Source organism: Pipra filicauda, unplaced genomic scaffold (genome assembly GCF_003945595.2).
Source record: "Pipra filicauda isolate LSUMZ 115617 unplaced genomic scaffold, ASM394559v2 scaffold220_size1292976_pilon, whole genome shotgun sequence".
Lineage (NCBI taxonomy): Eukaryota > Metazoa > Chordata > Aves > Passeriformes > Pipridae > Pipra > Pipra filicauda.
Genome location: NW_024104333.1, coordinates 1121208 through 1143974, shown reverse-complemented (window position 1 = coordinate 1143974; position 22767 = coordinate 1121208). Strand labels below are relative to the sequence as shown.

The following is a 22767-nucleotide window of genomic DNA, read 5'->3' as shown; positions in this document are numbered from 1 at the left end:
AGCAATAGGGTACGCTGGGCATGGGGACGCTCCCAGAGACTGTGACTGGGAAGGGAGGTAGCGAGAAGCTTCTGCCAGCAGGATGCAAAGGCTGCATGGCTGTGCTTTGGTGGGTAGGAAACTTTGGGCAGGGAAATGAAGCAATTGGACATATGGCAGAGTTGTTAGAGGATTTTCCTAGTGAAATTGCTTATTTTCACAAAGCAAAACTACCATGGTCAGACTTGGACAGGGAGACGGACATGTGTGAGGAGTCAGTCTGTGTGAGTTTTCTGCTTTGATCCTTTCCAAAGATGACCACCCTAAATTCGTAAAGGACCTCTTTGCTCCCCCCCCCCATACATACTTGATGTGTGCTGATTTTCAACTGATTAATTTCTCCATGTTGCCTTGAGGACTGCAATTACTCAAGCTTGTGACACAACTTGTTGGTGACTCTTGCGTTACACAGCATTGTGGTTCCCCAGCTCCAAGAACTGCCTTGCTCCCTTCAGAGATACCTCGGTCGGATTCTTAGGAGTGCTGAATACTGGTGTTTCCCAGCCTCCTGAATGGCAGTTAGGGTGGCTCATACCTTTGCAGTGTTTATACTGTGCGCTGCAGCAGTGACCGGTGCCATGCAGCCCATCCCAAATATTTTGCTGTGTGCTGCTGCTGTCGTCTTCAATGCAGCTGTAGGCAGGCTCTGAAGAGAAGAAGCCCCCACGCTGCCGCGATGATCCGGAGAAGCAGTGGGGGTGCAATCTCCAGCCCTGTGTTGGACCGCACCTCCTCACCCTGGCCCGTGTAGCATCCCTACGGATGCAGCGGCACCGGGTTGGCGAGGAAGGGAAAGAGGGGGGGGGAACCCCCAGTTTGTGCGGAGAGAGGAGGAGGGTGGTGGGACGTGCCGCTGCGCGCCGGGACGGTGCCGTGCGGGGGGTGACAGCCGCAGCCCGGCGGGTTGCGGGGGCGGCTCGGGGCCGCCAGGCTGCGCTCTCGGTCCGGCCGCCGCGCCTGCCGCCCTCCCCGGGCGACCGGGGCTTGGGGCACGGCGGAGCCTCGCCGCGAGCGGGCGGTCCCGGGACGGCGGCGGCGGCGGCACCACCGGCGGCGGCACCTGCGGCGGCGGGGACAGGCAGGGCTCGGCGGCCCGTCCGCGCCCCTCGCCCGGCCCGGCATGACGCGGCGGCGCCCCGGCGGCGGCGGGAGGTGGGTGCCGGTAGCCCTGGCCGCGCTCCTGGCCCTGAGAGGTGAGTGCTGCTAGGGTGGAGCGGGGCGCGGTGCCCACGGACGGCGGATCACCGGGCGGCCCTGGGGTCGCCCGCGCCGGTCCCGCGGCGATGCCCCGTCCGTGGGTAAGTTTTGATTGCGGTCCCGCCGGTGATGCTCGGGAATGCGGCGGCGGGCGAGTGCTTTTGCAGGCAGACGTGGGGAAGGAGCGCTGCTCCGCTCGGCTCCTTTTGCTGCCTCCGCTGCACCATCCTTCCTACTATTAATATATGTATACATATTTCATTTTTTTTTTACAGTGCTGTAAAACTTGCTTTAATCTGGGCTTCACGTTAGGCTAGTTGTCTGGGCCTAGCCCCTTGGTAAGCTCACCTGGGTGGAAAACTCTGGTCTATCCCTCAGGCCCTGAGGCAGCAGGGAACTTTCTGCAGAGATGGTGACAGGCTGCCCGGAGCCCTCTGTGTCCCCCGAGGGTCCTCCCCTCTGCCTCCTCCTTCCAGGCGCACGGCACACTGCTTCAGCTCTAAGATACGTGCCTGCCCCTGGGAATGCGGAGACACACACATCACTTCATCACCTCCCGCCCCCAAAGCCCTTCCGAAATAAGGTGTGTACTCTGGTCCCTGTGTGGAGAGGAAACAAATTGCATGTGGCAGATGCTACTCACATCACTTAGTGCATTGCCGAAGAGCACCAGGAGGTGCTGTGATAAGGGCAACAGAAGAAATTACAAAGTGCAAGATGTTCAGACTCATCTGTTGATCAGGTGGCAATGACTTATTTCAAGTAAAGCCAAACTTTAGAGCAGGCCTGCTCGGTTATGGTTTACTGAGGTCTATAGGGCAATTTTCTACCGATTTATCCAGAGCTCCACTAAGTAGTTTTGCAGAGGTCTGCTCCGCAGTCTGTCTCCGCACAGCTTTGAGACGACTGAGCACTGCTGCTGGCCACCTTCACTACTGGGACACTGTGAGACTTTCTGCAAGGGATTCCTGAGACTGGGAGGACAGTAAGAAATTACGAGATCTCTCATGAGAAGACCAGAGATGTCTCAGCAAGGTCTGGATGAAGTCTGGATCTGGGTGGAGTCTGCTGCTTGGGTAGCTGTGCCTAGCTGTTACTGCCCTGTGAGGCACAACAGGCTGTTCCCCTCTACCCAGGACCTGCTGAGAAACAAGTCTTGTGATGGATAAGATCAACTTTTCACAAATGCATCAGCTCCAAAACCACCCTGCGTCCTGTCCTCAGAAAATGTTTGGGAGTCTGAGTCAGATGTATTAACTGGAAATTGCATCTGCTGACTTCAAAGATATAAATTATAGGGGAAAAAAAATATTAGCATTTAATTGTAAGAAATCATGTCAGCATTCATGCTACATACTATTTGTTTGCTTTTTGTCCTTTTCCCATTTTGGAAAGAGAATTAAATTACTTTCAGGTTCTCAGTGCTACAGTTTTTTTCTGCAGTCATTGCAAATGTGTAAATGTCTAGAAAGTTTCTGTGCTTACTGGATTTAGAGGCTTGTAGGTGGTGAAGTGCTTCTATTGATGTGGTATTGCTGCAAAAACACACAACGGTGATCAGATTTAAGGTTAAAATCAAAGGAGAATTTTATTATCTTTTTAAGCTAGAAGATTGACTCAATATCTAGTTTTCTTTTTTGGTTGAGGGCATATGGGAGCAATGACATTGGAGACAACTGGGTACAGAAACACACTTTTCCATTAAATATTTCTCTGCAATAGCGTAGTGCTTTTTCTTGCACTTTCCTTCAAGACTTAAAGACTACCCGAAGGAAACACCTGTGTCTCAAGCTTGGCTTTTTTCTTTTTGTCTTAGGAAAAGTCTTTAGAAGTTGGTGGTAGATGAAAATAGCTGTGGTGCACAGTTATTTCTGCGTTACGCAGTGTGGTCATATTTTCAGTGGTTCTTGAATTTGAATAGAAAACCCCGCTAAGGGATAAGGAACAGACATACACTCATGAAAGGTGAAATTAAATTGGGAGAGTTTTTTTCTAAACAACATTTGCAGAAGATTAGTAAGTGTTTCTACTCTGGGTTGCCAAGTCTGGTTAAGAACAGTGATTTCTGTTTTTTTTTTTTTTTTTTTTTTTTTTTTCTTTTTTGAGGTTTTAGAATATATAGAAGAAAAATGAGGGGGTCATATGCAAAGCGATACCTAAATGAAAGGCTTAAAAGTTAAAGGATCAGAAACTGAGAGAGTGTATAATCGGACAAAATACTTAATGCCACACAAATGAAAGGTGTTGGGGAAAAAAGGACCTTGAAGGCAATTTCATAATTCTCACACTTTACACTATGATAAAATATGGTCAGACTTTGTAGCGAAATTTCAATCAAATATTATAGTCCCATTTTCTTATGTGGTTGTGCAATTTGTAGAATAGCAATGATTCTTTGTAACTGGCACTAGATGTCTGCTTTTTCTGGGCCTGTTATATCCATGGTTAATGGTCCTGGGGCAGGGGCAGCGCCTATGTTTTCTCTCTAAAGCATTATGAGCTTAATAACTTTGCTGGAAATAATATTTTTTCAAGCTCCTTGGGGAAGTTCAGGGAAAGATAGGAGGGAATTCTGTTTAGAGCTTTGAAACCAAACCTGTGAGTGCTAATTAATCGTGCTATGTAGCCAGAAATAGCATACTGCAAATTGTCAAATGTGGTAGAAATCACACATTGGGTACAGTTAGACTGCAGAACTGACTTTTTTTTTTAACTGCATATGTTTGGATCCTGTGACACAGTATTGCAACAGGGGAGATTTCTGTGTGTTACAGTCCACCACAGCTGAATCTTGCAAGAGCAGGGTAGGGTGTGGGGGCACGGGTGCCTGGCAGCAGTGTATTAATGCAACAGCAAGTCCACAACTTTTCACATGACTTTTCTAGTCTTCGCCTGAAGTCACTCTTCTGTCGGTCTGGGGTTCTCACAGCTGAAAGTGTTTTGGCCTTGCAGCACCCTTGTGCTAGCCCGCGTATCCTCCCCAGCCCTGCACCAGGTCCTCAGCCCTTAGCAAGAGAATACTGTGTCAGTCCTTCGCCCTTCCACGCTTATGCAGTTTTTTTGGAACAGATTGCCATTTGTGTCAAGCTGTGTGGTTTTGTGACGTGTAGATAAATCATTTTGCTCACGACCTGACCTTGGTCCCCAGCGGTAAACACAGATGCATTAACTACTTCTTGCATCTCATTCCTTTATTCTGGAAACCAATTCTTTATCTCTGTTTCTTCAGTATTGCCTAAACCACAATTTTCTTTTATAAGATTCCATTCTCGAGGGATCTCAAAGTGCCTCAAGAGCAGCTATATTTAGTTTCTCGGTACTAATACGGATATACAAAGTATGGTATAAACAACTCTTTAAGAAACTTAGGAATCCTTTTTCCTGCCTTCATTGTGGAGTAGTGTTTTTATTCTTATATCAATAGTACAGATGGAGAAAGTGGGACCCAGAGAGACCTCGTGACCCACTGAAGGTCAGCGGATGCTGGTGGTAGTCTTGAGTGTCTTGGTGCAAACTATAACCACAGGAGAATGCTTAAATTTATGCAGCAGGTTAAGCAATAATGTAATGGTCCACTTTAGGGATGTTCACTACTAAATTGTGGTGAGTCATCTATATTTAGTAGGATGCTACTATCATCGTGCTTTTTAAGTAAAGTGCTTTTAACACAGTTATTTCAAGGAGAAGTGCATGCACTGAAAATCTGTTCTTTGTAGTTTTCTCCTTGTGGAGCACTAATGCTACCTTCCCTTTTGTAAATGTTCAGAGGGAAATTTAGCTCTTGGTTGTTTAACAAATAGTGGTGTAACAAAGACTGTTCCCTGGTTAATACTACCTTGTGTTTGCACAGTCATTTACGAACATTAACTAATAGAGAGTCTCCAAACTTACTTTGTGAGGGCAGTCAGTTTGATTAATAGCATGGAAAACTGATGTGTGCAGGGATGAACTGATTTTCTTGCTGTCAGGTAGGGCATCTGCCTAGCCTCTCCTTTAGAGAAGTCACAATTACAGGGCTTCTAGTCATATGCCTCCCTACTTTTTTCTTGCAAGTGTTTCATGTCTTGTGCACAAGGGAGAAAGCACAGCATTTTTAACTGTGCACAGGGAACTCTTTTTTTTTTTTTCTTACAAGTTTTCATCTTTTTGGTTTTGGAGGTCACTTGTGTCTTTTCTGGCTTCTGCCTTTTTTTCACTGCTTGAACTGGGCTGAGAAAAAATGCTTTGTTTCATCCGGATTGAGGAATTTGGCTTCATTCTAAACGGAAATAGAAGTCAAATGCTTTGATGGTTTTAAAAGGAAATTTTTGAGAGAAATTCCATCTTAGGACACTGATATTGTGTCTCTTTGTGGAATTGTATTATTACACTACAGGAAAGTACCTTAAGCAAAATGGTATTTTTATGTGAAAAGTCAAAACTTTTCATCCCAAAGATGCTTAAGTTGTACGTTTCTGTATTTTTTACCTTTTTCACCCTGTTCTTTCTTTTGAAACACAGTTATGATTTTACAAAACATTCAATGTTTGATAAGTTTTGGTTTTGTGGAAGTAACTGCAGTAAAAGCCTTAGTGGTTGCTACTTTTTGTTTCTATGGGGCGTTTACAAAGAGCAGTGATAAAAACCAACTTGCAGCATTTGGTGGTAGTAATGCACAGGCTCTGCCCATTATTTTAGCCATCTTGACGCATGTATGCAAACATCATGTACATGTATGTGGCATTGCTGTTGTCCTTTCTGTATTCATTGTGCTGTGTACAATGTATTTGGTACATTGCCTGTACCAAAAGATGCAGTTTATGGCATATGAAGTAAGGAAAGTTTCTATTTAAATAATACAGCCCATTTCTTAATCTTTGCTTCCCCTTCTGGAACAGTCACTGGAGAAGTCAGAATAGTACTAGCAGGTCAAGCTCAGTCTCCTATTACTACTGCATGTGCAGAGCCACAGGTCTCCTCCTGGCAGCATAGCATACTTGTACATTGCATCTCTGCATGAAGTTAATTTCAAATGTAATCTTGGCATTAGACTGATCAGACTGCTTCCTTAGGGACAAAAACTTGTGCATTTATTTTCTCATACCCTCGTGAGCCAACCTAGCTATGAGACCATAAGTTTGTGTTTCACAAGCATCAGCGGGAGAAAGCCGGTGTTTGAAGTTCATTTAGTTACGTCTGGGGTTCGGTTTTACTTGGAATGCTGAAACCAGGAGTGTTGTTTGTGGAGAGGTGAAGACACACTGTTTGCAATATGTGGTGCATTTCTGCAGCAGCCTGTCTAGGGAGTGCTGGGTCAGGTCAGACCACTGGTCTATGGTGGCATGGCCAAAGCTGGATGCTTCAGTGGGAGGTGCCAAAACCTCCAGAGAGAGCAATTGGTACCAAACATTTAGCAAAGAGGAGTCTGGTGTCATGCCAGAGCCACAGGAGTAGGCTGGAATAGTATGTATTGCTCAGGACTTCAATGCTTACACAAGCCAATTTTCTCTTTATTTCATGGCATGTCCACACTCCACTTCCTTGCCATAAAATGAATTAGGTCATATGTATTCCTTCTGTTAATGCAAAGTGAATAAAATGTCCATACCCTCCCCTTTCCTCAGAGAAGCCCCTTCCGCTTGCAAAGCCGCAGACATAAAACTTCCTGCCTTGCCAGGAGCCAGGTTGAACTGGGCTAAACAAGCCCCTTCTTGCAGCCTCTTCAGTTGGTGTTTGGAAGGGTTAGTGTACAATCCCACTGGGCACCAACACTTTAACCTCCCAAATAGAGTGGACTGCAGGCAGGCTGTCCAGACTCGGCTCTTCCTCTGCCTGACATATTAACAGCACCTGCCGAGAGCGAGTGGGTTAGTACACCCTCTCTGCATGCCCACTGGGGAGCCTACTTCCTAATCCTCATTAATTAGAAGTTGGCTGATGCCTGGAAGCATAAGGGTATAGTCCTGCTATGCTCTTTTCTTTCTATTTTTTCATTTTCAAAAAAATTTTCATTCTACCTGACATGTCTGTGGATATTCCCGGTATTCTTATAAATGCGTAGGCCTCTATGATTTCTGCTGTTTAGAATAAGCAGAAAAAGTAAAAACAGAAAAGGAAAATAATAATATTTTCCTTATGTCCAGTCATGTTTCCTGCTCTTCAGTTATGTTGAACAACCTTTCATTTTTTCTCTTGAAAAAACAAACAAACAAACAAACAAAACTATAGAGAAGCACGTTTCCATCCGATAACTTCTTCATTTCCATTTGATAATTTCTTTCTATGTAACTTGTCTCCAAATTTAATTGTCCGAGTTTTAACTGGGCTTGACCACTAAGTGTTTTTGATGAGTGAATGATGAAATCTTTCTCTGCCTTCTGCATTTTCAGATTTGCCATCCAGAAGTAACCACAGCAGTTCCAGCTGAGGGTGCACTGTCAGTGTTCATGGTGGCATTTGAATACTTCCAGCATCCTTTTCAGTCTCCGCCTTTAGACATCCTAACAGCTTGCTTGCTTCTTTGACCACTGTTACATGTTGAACAGATGTTTTCATTTAGCTGTTCACAGTGATACCAAGATATTTTTCTCAAGTGATTACATTTGAATTAGAGCCCCATGGTATGTGAGTAGTTCAGATTATTCTCTCAAGTTCTTATTACTGTCCGTTTGGTAATGTTGAATTTCATCTTGCATTATGCTGCCCACTTGCTGAGCTTTGTCAGATCCCTTGGAAGTCTATCTCAATCTTCTTTTGTCTCAGCCAGCCCAAATCACTTTGCCAGCTTCCTGTCTCTCTTCCAGATATTAAGGAATAGATTAAACCACCCCAGAACTGGTATGAAACCTGGGGGTAATCCTTTGTAATCAGGGCCAGAGCAAGGACAGGGGGAGAGGGGCTCCCATGCCTCTGAGCCTGGGCACTGAGTGGTGGGGCAGCAGCTCTGGACTCAGTCTGACCCTGAGTTGCCTGAACCCCACTGAGCGTGAAGCAAGGGGGGGAGTTCCCACACCAGGAAAGCAGCGGACAGGTCTGTCACTGAACTGGCATCCTGCCCAGAACAATTTAGCAGGTGCACTTTGAAGTGGCAGAAAATTAATCACTTAGTCCTGTCCTTTTCCTTCCAAAATTCAAGTGGATTGAACGTCCACAAGTTCCCCTGAGCAGAGATCAAGCTGGTTTGTCTCCTGTTATGTACTTTTTGGGGCTTAGGGTATTGTTCTGGTTTAACCAAGCCCTGCTGCAATTTCCAGGCTACCCTATACCCTCTCTTAGGGAGAACATTGCTAACTTCAGGAACCACCTGACTTAGTAAGAGCTTGCTTGTCTTTGCTAGCAGTACAGCCACTTGAGAAATTTCATTCTTCTCCTGTTCAGCACTTCTGGACCTGTCCTTTGAATGTACTGAAATGATTGTTTTTTCACTTTTGCTCTCAGTCCTAGCTACCATTTTATGAAGCAACTGCTTAGACTGAATCACTTCTTGTTCCTTTTGTTTGGCCATACAATGTGCTCCCTTGCTTCTCAGCAGTTTTTTGTTTAGGGGCACCTACTACCTTGTCAGTGTCGATGCTGAGATTGCTTCAACACACCATTGTACAGAGTGTAACAACTTTAATTTTGCTGCTTTTGGAGTTAGGTTGTTTCGACTGTTTCTACTTGTAATTGTTTTTTTCTAACATTCGAGAGGCACAGTGTGAAGTTCTGGTACCGTTTTTCTCACAGGGATGTTAAATTTGATTATGTAGCAGTCTCCGGTCCTTTGTGTCTTTGCCACAATTGCAGTTCCCGTTACTTAGTATCTTTGCATCAATTGCAGTGTTTTAGATTCTGAGTGCCCTGGGACAGGTTGTTCCAAGTTCTACCTACGCTCTTTAAGACACTGCAGAACTGTAGCCTGCTGTGACACTCAGCTAATTCCTGAACATGTTGCTGAAGTCACTATTTTTTTGTTTATTTTGACTTTGTTCCTTTGCTCTCACTTCACGTGGTGCAGTAGATATTCCTTACCTGATCAGCAGGCCATTGGTAAATCCAGGTTGCTTTAGTGAGATTTGGGTTTTAGTTAGCTTTCCCCCCTCTTCAGCCTTGGCTATCTAGATGGGATTTGTGTATCACCCATCTTGCAGGTTGACGTCTCTGCCTTTTTACCCACTCTGGATTTCCAGGCGGGTCATTAGTCTGTGATAAATTCTGCAGCTGTGGGCACACAGACTACAAGACATGCCAGACACTTTGTTGGTTGATATGGCTGTATAAAGTGGATGTTGCCTCATGTTGTAGGGTATGGCTCACTGCAGGCTTCAGCATCAAACCTGAAATGCTCCTTGGAGCATTTTGCTCCAGCTTCACAACTGCCTGTTCTGACTTGTGTTCACATGTGGTCTGTCAGCATTAGCTGCGCTCTATGAAATGTTTGGTTTAGAAATGATATCTCAGAAAGTACAACCCTGTTTCTTGGCTAAAAAGTCCCTGGGTGCTCCTGCAGGGAGTGCTCTGAGTCCCTCCAGTTCTTGTGCATCACTAGTTCTGCTGCCTCTCACTGCCTGTGCCAGTGAGTGGGGCCTGAAGCTCACCATGACCCTTGGGGAAGGAGAGAGAGGTGCGCGGAAGACCCTGCTGTTTTAGTGAAGATGCTTAAGAAAAAGTGCTGGAGGGCTTCTGCAGGGCACTGCTTGGCTTGTGTGGCTTCTGGGCTGCTTCCATAGCTGAGTGTGTTTCACTGTTTGATGGGGTTTGATGTCTGGATGTCTCCATTGGTTGTGGAGCTGCCAGGCTGCAAGCCTGCTTGGCTTTTGGGCTGGGTGCTGCGAGCTAGTGGCTCAGAGAGGTTGGGAGGACCTTGGCTACATGGCAGAGGGACAGAATAGCCTCTGTCTGCCTGCAAAATTATCATGTCCTTGGCTTGTCAAGGGCAGCTCTTCCTTTTGCCTCTGAAACAGCTGGTGTGCCCTGGGCCCTTATTACGGGACTCATCTGCAATCAGCGCCTCCCTCTTTTGCACTAAAAATGCCTTGGATACAGAGAGTAGGCTTGTGTTTCTAAGCTGCATGGAGTTGCAGCAAGGCTGAGTTTTGCTTGTTCTTTGGGGAATGCTGTTATATTAGTTAGCTCTACAGTAGCTTTTTTGCATAGTTTCATCTGTTCTTGCTGCTCTCATCCCTATTCCCAGTGGCTACTTTGCTTTTTTTTTTTTTTTTTTTTTTTGTGAGACTGCATTTCAGCTGCCACATTGACAGCAGTTGTCTGTTTATCCACAGAATAGGTACAATGCAGGCAGGCTTCCCCCATCCTCCAGCCCTCCTGGACTACATCCCCCGTCTCCCACTGCTTCACCTTCACTGGGAGCTCCAGCCCTGAGCCAGAGGGCTCAGCTGGAGGGGACTGCTGCGGGTGAAGGGGGGGAGATGAGGCATCCCACCACCACCGGCTTGTGTTGCATCCTAATTGCAAATAGCCCTTCCGGAGTCAGCAGTTTGTGGGAATAATTGACAGGAGGTGCCGGCGAGGTGCTGAGTCAGAGGGAGGTGTGCTTGCCAAGTCACTGCAGCAGAAGGAGTCCGCTCGCCTTGTGTGGAGGGAAGCCAATGGACGGTGGGTTTCCTAGCTGCCTTTTGGGCCTCTTTCTTTCTTTTCTCTGAGGTTGCAACTCAGCAGCGATGATGCTATGCATGTAAGGGAGAAACCAGGGGGGCGGGGGAGCTCTTTAGTTTTTGCTTTTTCCTTTTTGATTTTTTTTGGCTGTGAGTGCTGGGGATTAGGAAATGTGGGCTCCATTCCCACCTGCTGCCACTGGGTCTCTGTGCTGCCATTTCTATGCTTCAAACAAGTAGAAGGGGTAGAAAACACTTATTGGGGTTAGAGTCGAGTGAGTGGCCCTAGTGAAAGATTGATCTCTCCTGAGAGAGGAAAAGCAGCATGTGACACCCTCAGCCAAACAAGGGGGATAGCTATGCAAGCCAAAAAACCTGCAAAATAAAATGATTGAAAAGGTGGTTTGTCCTGTCCTTCCTGAGGGTTACTTCTGCTGCAGTGTCCTACCATTTGTTTAGGGGTTTGAAATTACTTTTTAGACATGCAGGAGGATGAGTGTTTGTCCTATATACATCTAGCACCTGATGGACCTCCAGGTCAGGCTTGTGAGAGCCCTGCCATTTATTCCTGACCTTCTTGAGTATGACTAGCATCAAGCCTTATACTACAGCTGAATCTGTCCCAGAGATCTGGATCCTTTCCTTGTTTCAGGGTGACTTCAGATGTCTTTGTCTTACTCTCCCTCTGTAGCACAGGCTACCATTTTCCTACCTTGGACAAAAGTTGGTATATGTTTGCACAGTGATCTAAATATATGTCTCTGCTCTGTGCTGCCTTTGTAGGGAGAGCATATTATTTTTGCTTTTAGCAACCACTCTGTAGAAAGAGATAAGCGTGAAGACAGAGGCCCATGTATTTTTCAGAACCTTTCATACCTATGCTTCATCCACCCACCCACGTTTTTAATGTTAATCTTTGTATAATCTTTCTCTTCACTGACTCAGGTAACAGTCATGTTATCTAGATCATCATGCAGCTGATGGGGAAAACTGAGGCCCAGAGATGGGAATTGCTTTTCCCACAGTCATGCAGGATTCCCATGGGCAACCTGGGCTTGAAGCCTGCATCTCCTGAGTGCCAGCCCATGCGTTCCCCATGGGACCATGATGCCTGTCCACTGATTTAGTTAGTGGCCTGCTGGATACTTTTTCATCCTGAGTTTTTATGGCAGTGGCTCCTGGATGGTTATCAACTTTGAGCCTTTAAAGAAAATCTGCGGTGACTAAATTGAATGCTGCTCTTCCCTCATCCTTGTCTCGACCACCTTCATGATGAATATCGTGCACAGCACCCCCAGAAGGGTGGCCCTGGGGTCACTGGGGATGACGTCTCTCTTCTTTGACTGTGGCTTGCTGCCTGTTCAAATGCTGGGTGCAGTCTGTGACAGTGGTGGCAACCTTAAACCATCTGTGCCTTGAGGACCCTTTGGAGGAAATCTTTCCCTGCTTGCTTTTTCTGTGAGATCAACCAGGGACAGCTTAGAAGGTTTGGGAGGCTTAGTATCCTTGCTACATTACTGGCCTGCCTTCAATTTGTGTTTCTGTGTGAGCTTTGCCATGGATGGTGGAGATGTGCTAGCCAGAGCACTGCTATAGAGGAGTGGATCTGGTCCTCATGCATTTTGAATCATTGTCTTCATTGCTCAAGGAAACCATAGTTTCCATCTGGTTTAATGCAGCCCTCCCTCCTTATCCACTCTCTACCCATGGTGTGGCTTCACTCTGGAAATGGAAAAAAAAAATAGAGCACTGTCTGTTACAACTGGGATTTTATGAGGTACCTATGGGAATTAAGCACTCAATTCCCCCAGGTTCCTTTTGAACAGCCTAGCTGATGTGAATTTATGTTGAAAATAAGCAAGGAGTGGAAGCAGTCTTGTCAGCAGAACCACAGCTATTCTTCCTGTGTTTGGTGTAGCAACTGCCGTGGTAAAGCTTATTTAGCTTTTAAGGTCTCTAGATCAGGACCTAGGACTGGAGTTTGCAAGAGGTGTCTGATGTGAGTGGACCCTATACCCTTGCTTGCTCTGGCCATGAGCTGAGGGTCTTTTAAAACACTCATAAGTACTGTGGAAATACTAGAGTGTAATAATACTGTGTGTAGGGCCCCTGTGCTGTGCTCAGGCTTGACAAATGCACCTGACATCCACTGGGCCAAGGACTGAGTCTGCTAAGAGTCAGTCCAGAATGGTGAAACTCTGCAAAACCAACCCTTTTTTCATTTGCAAGGAGTAAAAATGTGTATGGATGGTGAGGTGTAGCCTTTAGTTGCAACTCACAGCCAGTAGCAGCAATAGAATTTGCTTTGCAGATAATTGAGATTCTTTCTACAACTGCAAGAATCTTTTTTTATTCTCTTCCTCCATAACCAAAGAATGACAGCTTGCATCAGTTTTCCACAAATGGAGAAATTCAGTGACAATCATCACACTTTTAATTAAAAGTAAACAGTTATGATATTAAAAAAATAAACAACTGCTGGAGACCAAACAAGTAGTGGAATATAGCTGTCACTTAGAATAAGGCAGGACATGAACAAGATGAAAAAGCTGCCTTCATCCTGGCTTAGGAGTAAGAACTCTTTATAGATTTTGTTTTCATGACTAAAATGAATTTCATAGTTTATTTTAGGTTTTTTTCCTGGAATTTGTTGCACTGGCCATATAGCCAGGGCACAGCTGGCAACTTGTCTTGCAGCTTCAGAAGGGGAAAAGCGATTTGAGTGGGGATGCTGCCAACCCTGTGAGCCAGTGCAGAGCCGACAGGTCCCAGAAAGCCACTGTTTTCCACTGCCAGTGATCTTCTTCTAGATCTTCCTCTTCCCTTGGCTCTCTGATGCGTGTCTCCTGCATCTCTCACCTTTATGAAAGAGTTCAATATGTGGCTTGATGGACACAAAGAAATGTCCAGCCTTCACTGTGAATTTATATGAAATGGGCCCCAGTTGTGTAAATCTCATTAAATTAGCCAACTGTGTAAGACTTCCATTTGTTTTGGCTTTGCTTAGAGAACAGCTTGGATTGTTCTCTCAGATTTGAAGAGTTATTCAGCCTCGGAGCTCAAAATCAAATCACAGTCTAAAATCAGACCAGGTCTCCTTAGCTCAGGTTTTAAAGAGAAATGTATTACACTCCAAGTCCATTAAAGTCAAAAGGCTGCCTTAATGCCTGTGTATATATATAATATATAATAATGCATACATAACTGGACAGCCAAAATAAAGCAGCACTGGGAAATGCAAAAGTTAATGATGCCTTGTTATGTATCCTCTATCATTTATGGCATGAATCCTGTATCTTTTATGGCATGAATTTTATATTCTAAGTGGTAGTAAGATTAGAGGTAGGTGAATAATTTATAGCAAATAATTTATTTAATGAATTCCTCTTCCATTTCTATTTGCAAATTGTTTGTGAACATCCTGTGGTTTCTTTGCATTTTACTTATTTGAAATTACTTACTGAATAGCTTCTACAAATAATATTTGACATACCACAAGCTTATGAGCAGGTTTGGTGGGGTTTTTTTTATTGTTTTGTAGGAGGGGTAGCAGCATTTCAGCTCCAGGTTTTGTTGCTCACCAGTGATACAGAGCAAAAGTTCATACCATAGTATTTCACTATCCTGACAACTAAAAGTAATTGTTAAAGTTCAGCAGTTTCTGAAAGGTATCGAGAATCAGCTATTACTTTTTAATGATTATTCAGGCTGTTTGCATGGATAGGCAAGTTCAAAATTCACTTTTGTCAGCGAGTGCTAAAATTGCTCAAAATGTGTTACTTCCTTGTACATTCACGTCACTGAATTAGAATAGTTGCAGAAATGAACAGAACGCTGTAAAGTCCACAGTGTGCTGTGCATATGCCTGACTTCAGGCATATTCTTGAGTAGATGCATAAGTGGTAGAGTGGCAAATTATGAACTTCAGCATATGTTTAAGTGGTTTTCTGAATTAGGGACCAAAATAGAGAAAAAAGGAAATTTATCTTTCATGAAAGTGAACATGCAAGAGAATTTTGTTTCCTCATCTGCAGTTATGGGGCATTGCATCTTTCAGATGGGGAGGGAGAGAGGGGGAAGCAATGATTTAAATACTGCATTAACTTGCAGTATTTTTGGTTTCATCAAACATGAGGCAGTTAATCTGAAATTTCCCACACATGTCATTCTATGTATTTTTCCCCCTTAAATATTGGAGGAATTAACATGAATAATTGAAAAAAAAAAAAAAACAAACCCACCAAATAAAAAACCCTCCCCAAAAATCCTCAGCCATTTGTTTCAGTTACTATTTTACTTATATCTTCATTTTTAAAGATTTCTCAGATTTCAGAATATTTTCCACCCACCTATCATGACTCTAAAAGAAGTTCATTTGGAAATATTAAATACTGTTTGACAAAAGTGACCATCAGAGAAAGGAAGTTTCTCTGGGTCTGCAAGGAATAGGTATGAGTTACTCTAGCATCTTAAAGAGCTGTCATAACAATGTAAACCATTAAAGGTTTACATTCTTCTGTGCAACTTTTGAAAGCTACAGGTTGTGGAAAGCAGCTTCTGAAGTTTCATGATACATCCTTCAGCTTTGTAACGCAGATGGTGTTTCTCTGGCCTGCCTGGAAGGCACAGTTAAAGAGTCGATTTTGTGGGTTTGTGAACCACTGAGGCCTCATGTTCTTCCCATTTGTGCCTTCAGGCTGAACTTTGTGGGCTCTCTTATGTCTAGCAGAGGGTTGAGTGTGACAGTGAGTACCTTACCTGTACCTGCCCATCTAATTTCATGAACCCTGTGGAGAGACAAGTAATACCTTTAAGGCCTTTTCTGTCAGAGCAGGGATGGGTGCAGGTGCCTTGTGTTCCAAGGAAACAATTGTTTCTGGGCCACAATGCCCATGGACATATTGAGTCGAAGTAGCTAGCAGAAGACCACAGATGGCTCAGGCCAGTGTGGTCTGGAATCTGGGAAGAGAAAAAGCCATCTCTAGGTGATGAATGATGTGTGGGATGCAACTGCAGAAACAGGCAGTCAATTTTGGGTGAAGAATAGCAACTGTTCCTACTGACTTGCAAGGGCTAAAATGACCTCTTTGGAGCAGAGAGTCAGAGGAATAAGGTGTTATTTCTTATGCCAGTGATCAGAAATGCACTCGAGCCATGCTCTGCACCAAAGCCCCAGACCAGACATATCACAGCGGTAATCCTGCAAAATGTGGTCATCAATGTCTGCCAATGCTTGTATGCAAGCAACTTGCATAATGTACATGAGAAGAGGGATTTTTCCAGGAGGGTTTCTGGACCTCTGTGCACATGTCTTGCCCTTTAGGAGATGATCTAGGTCCCAATCTTGCACACACAGAAATCAATAGGAGAGTTTCAGCTTTATGTAGTTGGGAAGGTGAGGAAACCTTTGTCAGGCAGAAGAAAGGAGTGCTGGAGATGGACTAGCAGTGTGTGCTGCAGGGAGGACTGTGGAGTCCCTGGACTGTATGTTCCCCAATCTGTATTACTATTTATTGATCCATGCTCCTCACCCACTGTCCTCCTCCATGTTCTGTCCTGTGATTCCAGCCCCAGGGCTGGAGAGGATCCTGCGAGGAAAAGCTGGCAGTGGAATTCCAAATTTTACACCAATAGTCTTCTTTCCTCTTTCTAAGGCTTTCTGAACATTAATCACAGAAAATTTATCCACGCTTATTGCTCATCTCTGGCACCTTTTATGACCTCAGTGACGAACACTGTGAAATTAAAAAGCAATCACCTATACCAAACAAGATAAACAACAAATGGTCCCAACAGTCTGCCATGTGTCCTGTCGCACTACAGGGATGCCTTTAGCAGCAAAGTAAGCAGCACTGCATTAGGTTTAAAGGGGCAATGATGCTCTATCCTGCAAGGACTGTGGGCACTTGTATCTATGACAGGAAAAGCATCAAGAGACTGCTTGAGGTAATTGCCTCATTATTTTGAGACCACAGCCTGGTCAGCTCAGGAAGGTGGGAGATCAAAGACCGCTTCTGAATTTAGCTTGGGGTCACTTTCATAGAGCCTTGAGATGAAAATGGCAGAGGAGGTTAGTTTGCAAAGAAGTGTGGCTATGTCTCCATCCAGTGGCTAGTGCCACTGATGACGAGTCAGCATCCCACAGAAATCCAGCTTTATTTGGGGAAATGTCCCAAAAGAAGGATGTGGCAGAGGGGAGGCTGCCTTCCTAAAACTGACTTTTATAGAGGTCTAAGATGCATTTTAATTTGTCTTGTGCCTTTCTTTCTTGTCCTGTGTCCAGTGTTATAAACATAGACTTATTGATTATATCAATAAAAATATAATATAATAATAATCATTATTATTAGCTATTTTACACTACCTTGGGGAAGATCCTGGTTATGCCAACTGGTTCTGCTGTGATTCCGATGGGATGGTGCACAGTTTCATACCTAAATGGCTGTGACCATACATCAGGCTCACCCTGTCTCTCACAGTCAGCCAGGACAAGTTGAAACAGGCAAAAGGAAAGAAAATAGACAAATTTCCGCATCCATAGCAGCTGGAGTGAACGCCAAACAGATGGGCTCTTCCACCCCGATTATCCTAACCTCCTAAATATAGAAATACAGGCTTTTTTTTTTGCTTCTTCTCTTCTATTTTTTTTATAAATTTAAATTACCCGAGGGGGTGGTGTTAGCTCACGCTAGGGCAGTGGTAACGAGTGCAAATAGAAGTCATCTGCTGACAGAGTCAGATCACGGCTTCTGCTCATGACTATCCCCCCACCCTGCCCACACGTGTTTTTCCCATTGGTAATGTGGGGATGAGTAGGGGCTGAAGCCATTATCTTTGTGGGGTAGGAAAATTTGTATGTGTGCATGAACCAGCTTTCATTTAAAATCCTGTCTGTGATTATGCAGATACACAGAGTAAATGAGCACCAAAGAAAATGGTTAAGAACTACATATCCTCCTCACCTCCTCCTGCAGATGGTTTGGTAAGTAGATGGGGCAGCTGTACTCAAGTCACTGGAGGAGTTCACAGCTATTTCGGTTATCATTCCACAAGCATACTGATAGATATAGAGTAGAAAGGTGCAGGGTTTGCTTTTTATCACGTCCCAATTCATGGTTTTATGGAGCATGCAGAGAGATTGAAGGGATGTCTTCTGGCAGCAGGCTGGTTGTGCCTGAACAACCTCATCCTTTTTGTTCTGCAGTGGTTGACACCAGCAAAACAACGGCAGGGTAATTCTTTGTGTGATCTGTTTGGACTTCTTTTGCTGTACTGAGCACTTGGATAGGAAAACTCTAATGATTTGGTTTTTCTCCAATGGGGAGACACAGCACTTCACCAGTGCTGTGTTTTCCATTCATCTTCCAGATAAATTCCGCTCTTTCTTGCCTGAGGGCTGAATTTCCTACCTGTTTTCAGGCTTTTGTTCCCTGACCAGCCTTGGGAAGCAGGTGGCAGGAGGAGGTGCTGCCTGCATAACATGGCAGAGGACTACAAGGCTGCGTGTCTTCCCCCTGCCCTCTTTTATACTTGCACAGTGGAGAGTTCATACACCTGGGTCTTGCTTTCCTCACCTCTAGGAAGGGAATAAATGACAGGGGTTTGTCTGGGAAAAACATGTGGGCGCTGTATTACTGTTACCACTGTAACCCTGAACTAAGACATATAACGAGGACAAAGGTTAGGAGCAAAACTGCACTGACTTGGGGCCCAGCCAGGCAGAACTGCAATGTTTTTCCCTTGTCATTGTGTACAAGGGTGTGTTGTGCTCTGTGAATGTATCTACACTACTATCAGTGCAGATATACAAATAGACCATGTATAAGACTTCAGAGACGCTGTGAAGAGGTTCTTTATCTTATGGGCTGCTCTCCATGTAAGGATGTGTGTAGTTTATTAAAAGCTCTCAGGGCTCATTTTGCTTGTGTGCTCATGCTCTCCTGCAGAAACCCAAACAGTTTTAACCTTAAACCCAAGTGCCAGAGTGCCATATGTACTGTTGGCTTCTATAGGATCTGCATCTTCTTTGGAGGTCTTTCACGTGCAGGAGAGGTCGCTAACTTTTGGAGGAGGCTGGCTGGGGGAGGTGTGGAGTTTGCACCGTGGAAGAAGGCCTCTAGGAATAAGTTCATCCAGGAGCTGGCAGGGTGACAGAACTGTAGGAAATCCTGCCTTGGGGCAGGGGGATGAAGCTGGTGATTTCCTGAGGGTTGCTGCACAGGGAATTGTTACCCCTGGTATTTCCAGGGTAGAGTGCTTCTCTTGTTACACTGAGGTCATTCAGAGTAAGGTTGTCTGGACTGTGAAGCACACAGATGCTATAGATACTGGGTAGTGAGGCGAAAGCAAATACATCTGGAAGCTTCCCCTGGAAACAGTCTGTGTTTGGCATGGCAGGGGTCATTCCACCGATAATAAGCCCTCCTGGGGCCATGCTTATATTTGCGTTGTGTTCCCCAGAGCCTGGGTCAGGAGAGGGCTTTGCAGCCTGGGTGCGGTGCCAGACCTGTGCTACCTTCCATGCTTTTGCTTAGGAGTCAGGGTAAGCTCTCGCAGATACTGGTATAAGGTATATAAGGTATCACAGTGGAGAGGCACCTAATTGGCTTTGCAGCAGAGGAGCTTTGGCATGGTTTATTCACTCTGATTCACGAGTGGCTGTATCAAACCTGGCTGGCACAGTGCAGGGTCACTCAAGCATCTCTGTGCTGTGCACTTGAGTACTCCTGACCAGCAGCAGCTCAAGGGTGCAGGCACACCCGTGCTGGCTCCTCTGCATGCTGCCTGCTTGGCAGAGCTGCCTCACTCAGGCTTTGAGCCACTGCATGCCTGATCTGTCTCTCGCAGCGGCTTCGCCTCATTCATGCTGCACAGAGCCAGGGCTCGTCGGCCAGCCAGACCTGGATAACCCTGATGGGAGCCACCACTGTATTTTTGCACCAACATCACGGCTAATCGACAACCTGCTCAGATCCTCTCTGGGGACACTAACAGTATTTTTAGGATTTAAAAGAATAATGATACCTCAAGGAGAGACTGGTTGTGCTGCTCATGTTTAAGGATGCCTGGTATTTTCAGTCATGCTTTTCACCTTTTCTTGCCTCAGTTTCAGTCTTGGTAAATGAGGGTTAACAATTGCCCTGATTACAATTGTTGCCCCCCCGAGTAACTGTGGTGGTCATTATTGTTATCCTGTCTTTGCTTTGAGACACTTAATAATCTTGCCAGGTTTGAAAGACATGGCCCGGAATTTTCCTACCCCTGGATTCTAGCTCAGACTGACTTTGGATGGAAATTTTTACCCTCCTCTCTCCTATTTTTGAGAGTAAGATTGAGAGGAAAAATGGGTTCCTGAATGTTTGAAAATGAAAATATTTTTTTTCTAATGCTGTCTTTCTGCCATGTTGTGAAGCCAGACCTTAAAATGTAACAGAAGAGTGGTCTGTGTGACATAGGTGTGCCTTCTGTCACCTTTGAGAAAATCTACCTGAATTAGGCTAGATAAAGAGCCTTTGAAAAATCAATTGTGATTGTCCATGTGCTCAGCAGAGGCAACAGAGAATTCAGCAAGGAAAAAGCCCTTGACTTTTCACCTGTTGCAGCTTTGTTGTGTGCTAGGGATGTGCATCATGCTACCCCCTGGCACGCAGACCATGCTGAAAAGGTACTGGGACAAAGCCAGAACTCCCCTGCAGATGCCATGAGCTGAGCTAGGGCTGATCTTTGTCAGTAGGAGCAGGGTATGAGTCTGTGTCTCCCTTACTTGCTGAGAGGCTTTCCTTTGTCATATTTGGAGATGATGGAGAAGCAAGCCACCTTTTTCATGTTCAAGGAAAGATGGAGCTGGTCAGGGAGGTGACCAAGGCAGGGGTACCTGGGGAAAAAGGAGCATGATGAGAGTGGGAACACACCAAAGAACTGGAGTTGGGGAGAAGAGAGGAAGCAGAGCCATATGGGACTGGATGGAGATGGACTCACTTGGAGTGAGTTATATTTAATGGGCTGTCCCCAAGCCTTCTCTTCTTCAGGCTGCAACATCTCTCTCAGCATCTCCTATGGGAAACAACGGTCACACAGAGGGATTAAGACTGGGAGTGGGGCTCTTTGTGAGGGACCCTTTGGCCTGATGATGCTCAGAGGATAGGGATATGATGAGACTGGCTGGGCAAGAAGACCAGTGTCCCATCCCAGGGAAACTGAAAAACTAGAAGAATCTTCCCCAGGGATTCAGTGATTCTATCTTCTGGCTGGGACTTGAAGATATACCACAAATATAACCTGCAGTCACATATTTAGTGCAAAGTCAGTAAGCCAGAGAATTAAATAAATGCTCAGTTTCTGTCTATCCTGGAGGTTGACAGAAACAGAAACAAAGTGATTTATTTATTTATTTGTTTGTTTGTTTTAGTACATGATCAGCAGTGCCAGTGGATATGACATCTGTTGCTGTTGCTTTTCTGGTAGCATCTGGGCTGAATACCTGAACTGGGTTCATACTTGAGTGATTAGACAGTTTGCTTATAAACTACCTTGATGAAGGCTGGTACTTGCACAACAGGGGTTTAAAAGGAGATGAATTAACATAATAAGAAGGTTATAACTATTAATAATTGCTATATTAGTAACAATAAGCAGCAATTAATTTTTAAAATCTGGATAGTTTAATTTTCTGCTAAGTAGATTACCCCTTTCTCCGTTCCTTGCAGGTATGTTATATTTCTGAAGTTTCTCCTGTCGCTTTTGTGTTGAGAACTCATTGGTGTGGTGGCCATTCACTGCCTGTTTTATGTTTCCTGCTGTTCCACTGATGAGGAGAAGCATTTTAGTGCAGGAAACATCCAGGAAAACATGGTGTGGGACTTCTGCAGTATAAGTATTTCATCATCATTGCTGGCAGTATGAGCATAATCTGTTTCTTCCTTTGGGAATAAAATTGGGAAGGAAAAGGAGAGAGATGATTCTACTGTAAAGTAAATGGCTTCAGTTTATGATTTAAAATGTAGAGAGGCTGCTAGACAAAAGGGATAGGCACGTAATTTCCCCAGGAGCCGCACGTACTGAGCAGCACACGTTTGTTACCCAAGTGGGGGAATCGTAGCTGGGGTCTGTGGCAGCAAGGATTACCAGGAGTGATGGGTGAGCTCACATATGCCATGTTACCTGCACATCTAGTCTCTCCCCCAGCATGGAACCATCAGGGGAAGAGGAGCCACTGAGTGAAATGGGGACATAGAAATCAAAAGATGCTTTGGGGGCAATAGCGCTCTTCCCTGCTTTTGTTGTTATTCAAAAGAGTGGAATTTGAGGACAAAATGGTCTCTTGGCTGAATGGGATGTATATTTTGTACAGGCTGTCTAACTCAGCCTTTTGCATGGAAGTGGCTCACAGTAACTGAACTTGGGCCCCTGACATACACTAACTTAGCAGGTTTTTACTCAGAAGCCATCATTCAGAAACAAGAGAGATGGTGGTGTGTTTCAGGGCTTGGGCAGAGAGATATCTGTATAGCATGAGGGAGGAAACAGGATGGAGACCAAAGTTCCCAGAGCACCTCCCTCCTGCCTCTCGTGATAGCTGGCATTGCAGCAGGTTGACTGGAAGGACGAGAAAGCTAATCAAACATGGTGCTAATAACAGTTGATGGTGTACCATTCTCCCTCCCTTCCCTCTCACACTTCTCCATTGTAATGAAAGGCAGTAAAGCCTGTGAAACATATGCCAAGATCACCATGTCTTATCAGCTCCAGTGAGCTGGGTCATGCTGCAGAGTGGGGTTTGTAAATACTCTTTATTTGCAGGGAAGCTGCAGGGTTTGGCTGTCCTCATCTGCTTGCTCCTAAGTCTTTGTACAGGAAGGTTCAGTTGTGTGTTTGGGAGATGGCTGTTTGCTGCACGGGCATTCCTGGGAACAAGTAGAAAAATTTTCTATATAGATTTTCTGGTTTCTTGCTCTCAGAC

The 22767-nt window shown here is 44.9% G+C and overlaps 1 protein-coding gene across 1 annotated transcript in view; it reads left to right on the top strand.

The window, feature by feature from the left end:
* The first annotated feature begins 666 nt into the window (after positions 1–666).
* IGSF11 (immunoglobulin superfamily member 11) overlaps positions 667–22767 on the top strand; it is a 101964-nt gene continuing 79863 nt past the window's right edge. Inside the window, exon 1 of the mRNA XM_027748250.2 lies at positions 667–1232. Coding sequence (XP_027604051.1) covers positions 1160–1232 — 73 coding nt within the window. The 5' untranslated portion in view covers positions 667–1159. The remainder of the gene's footprint in view (positions 1233–22767) is intronic.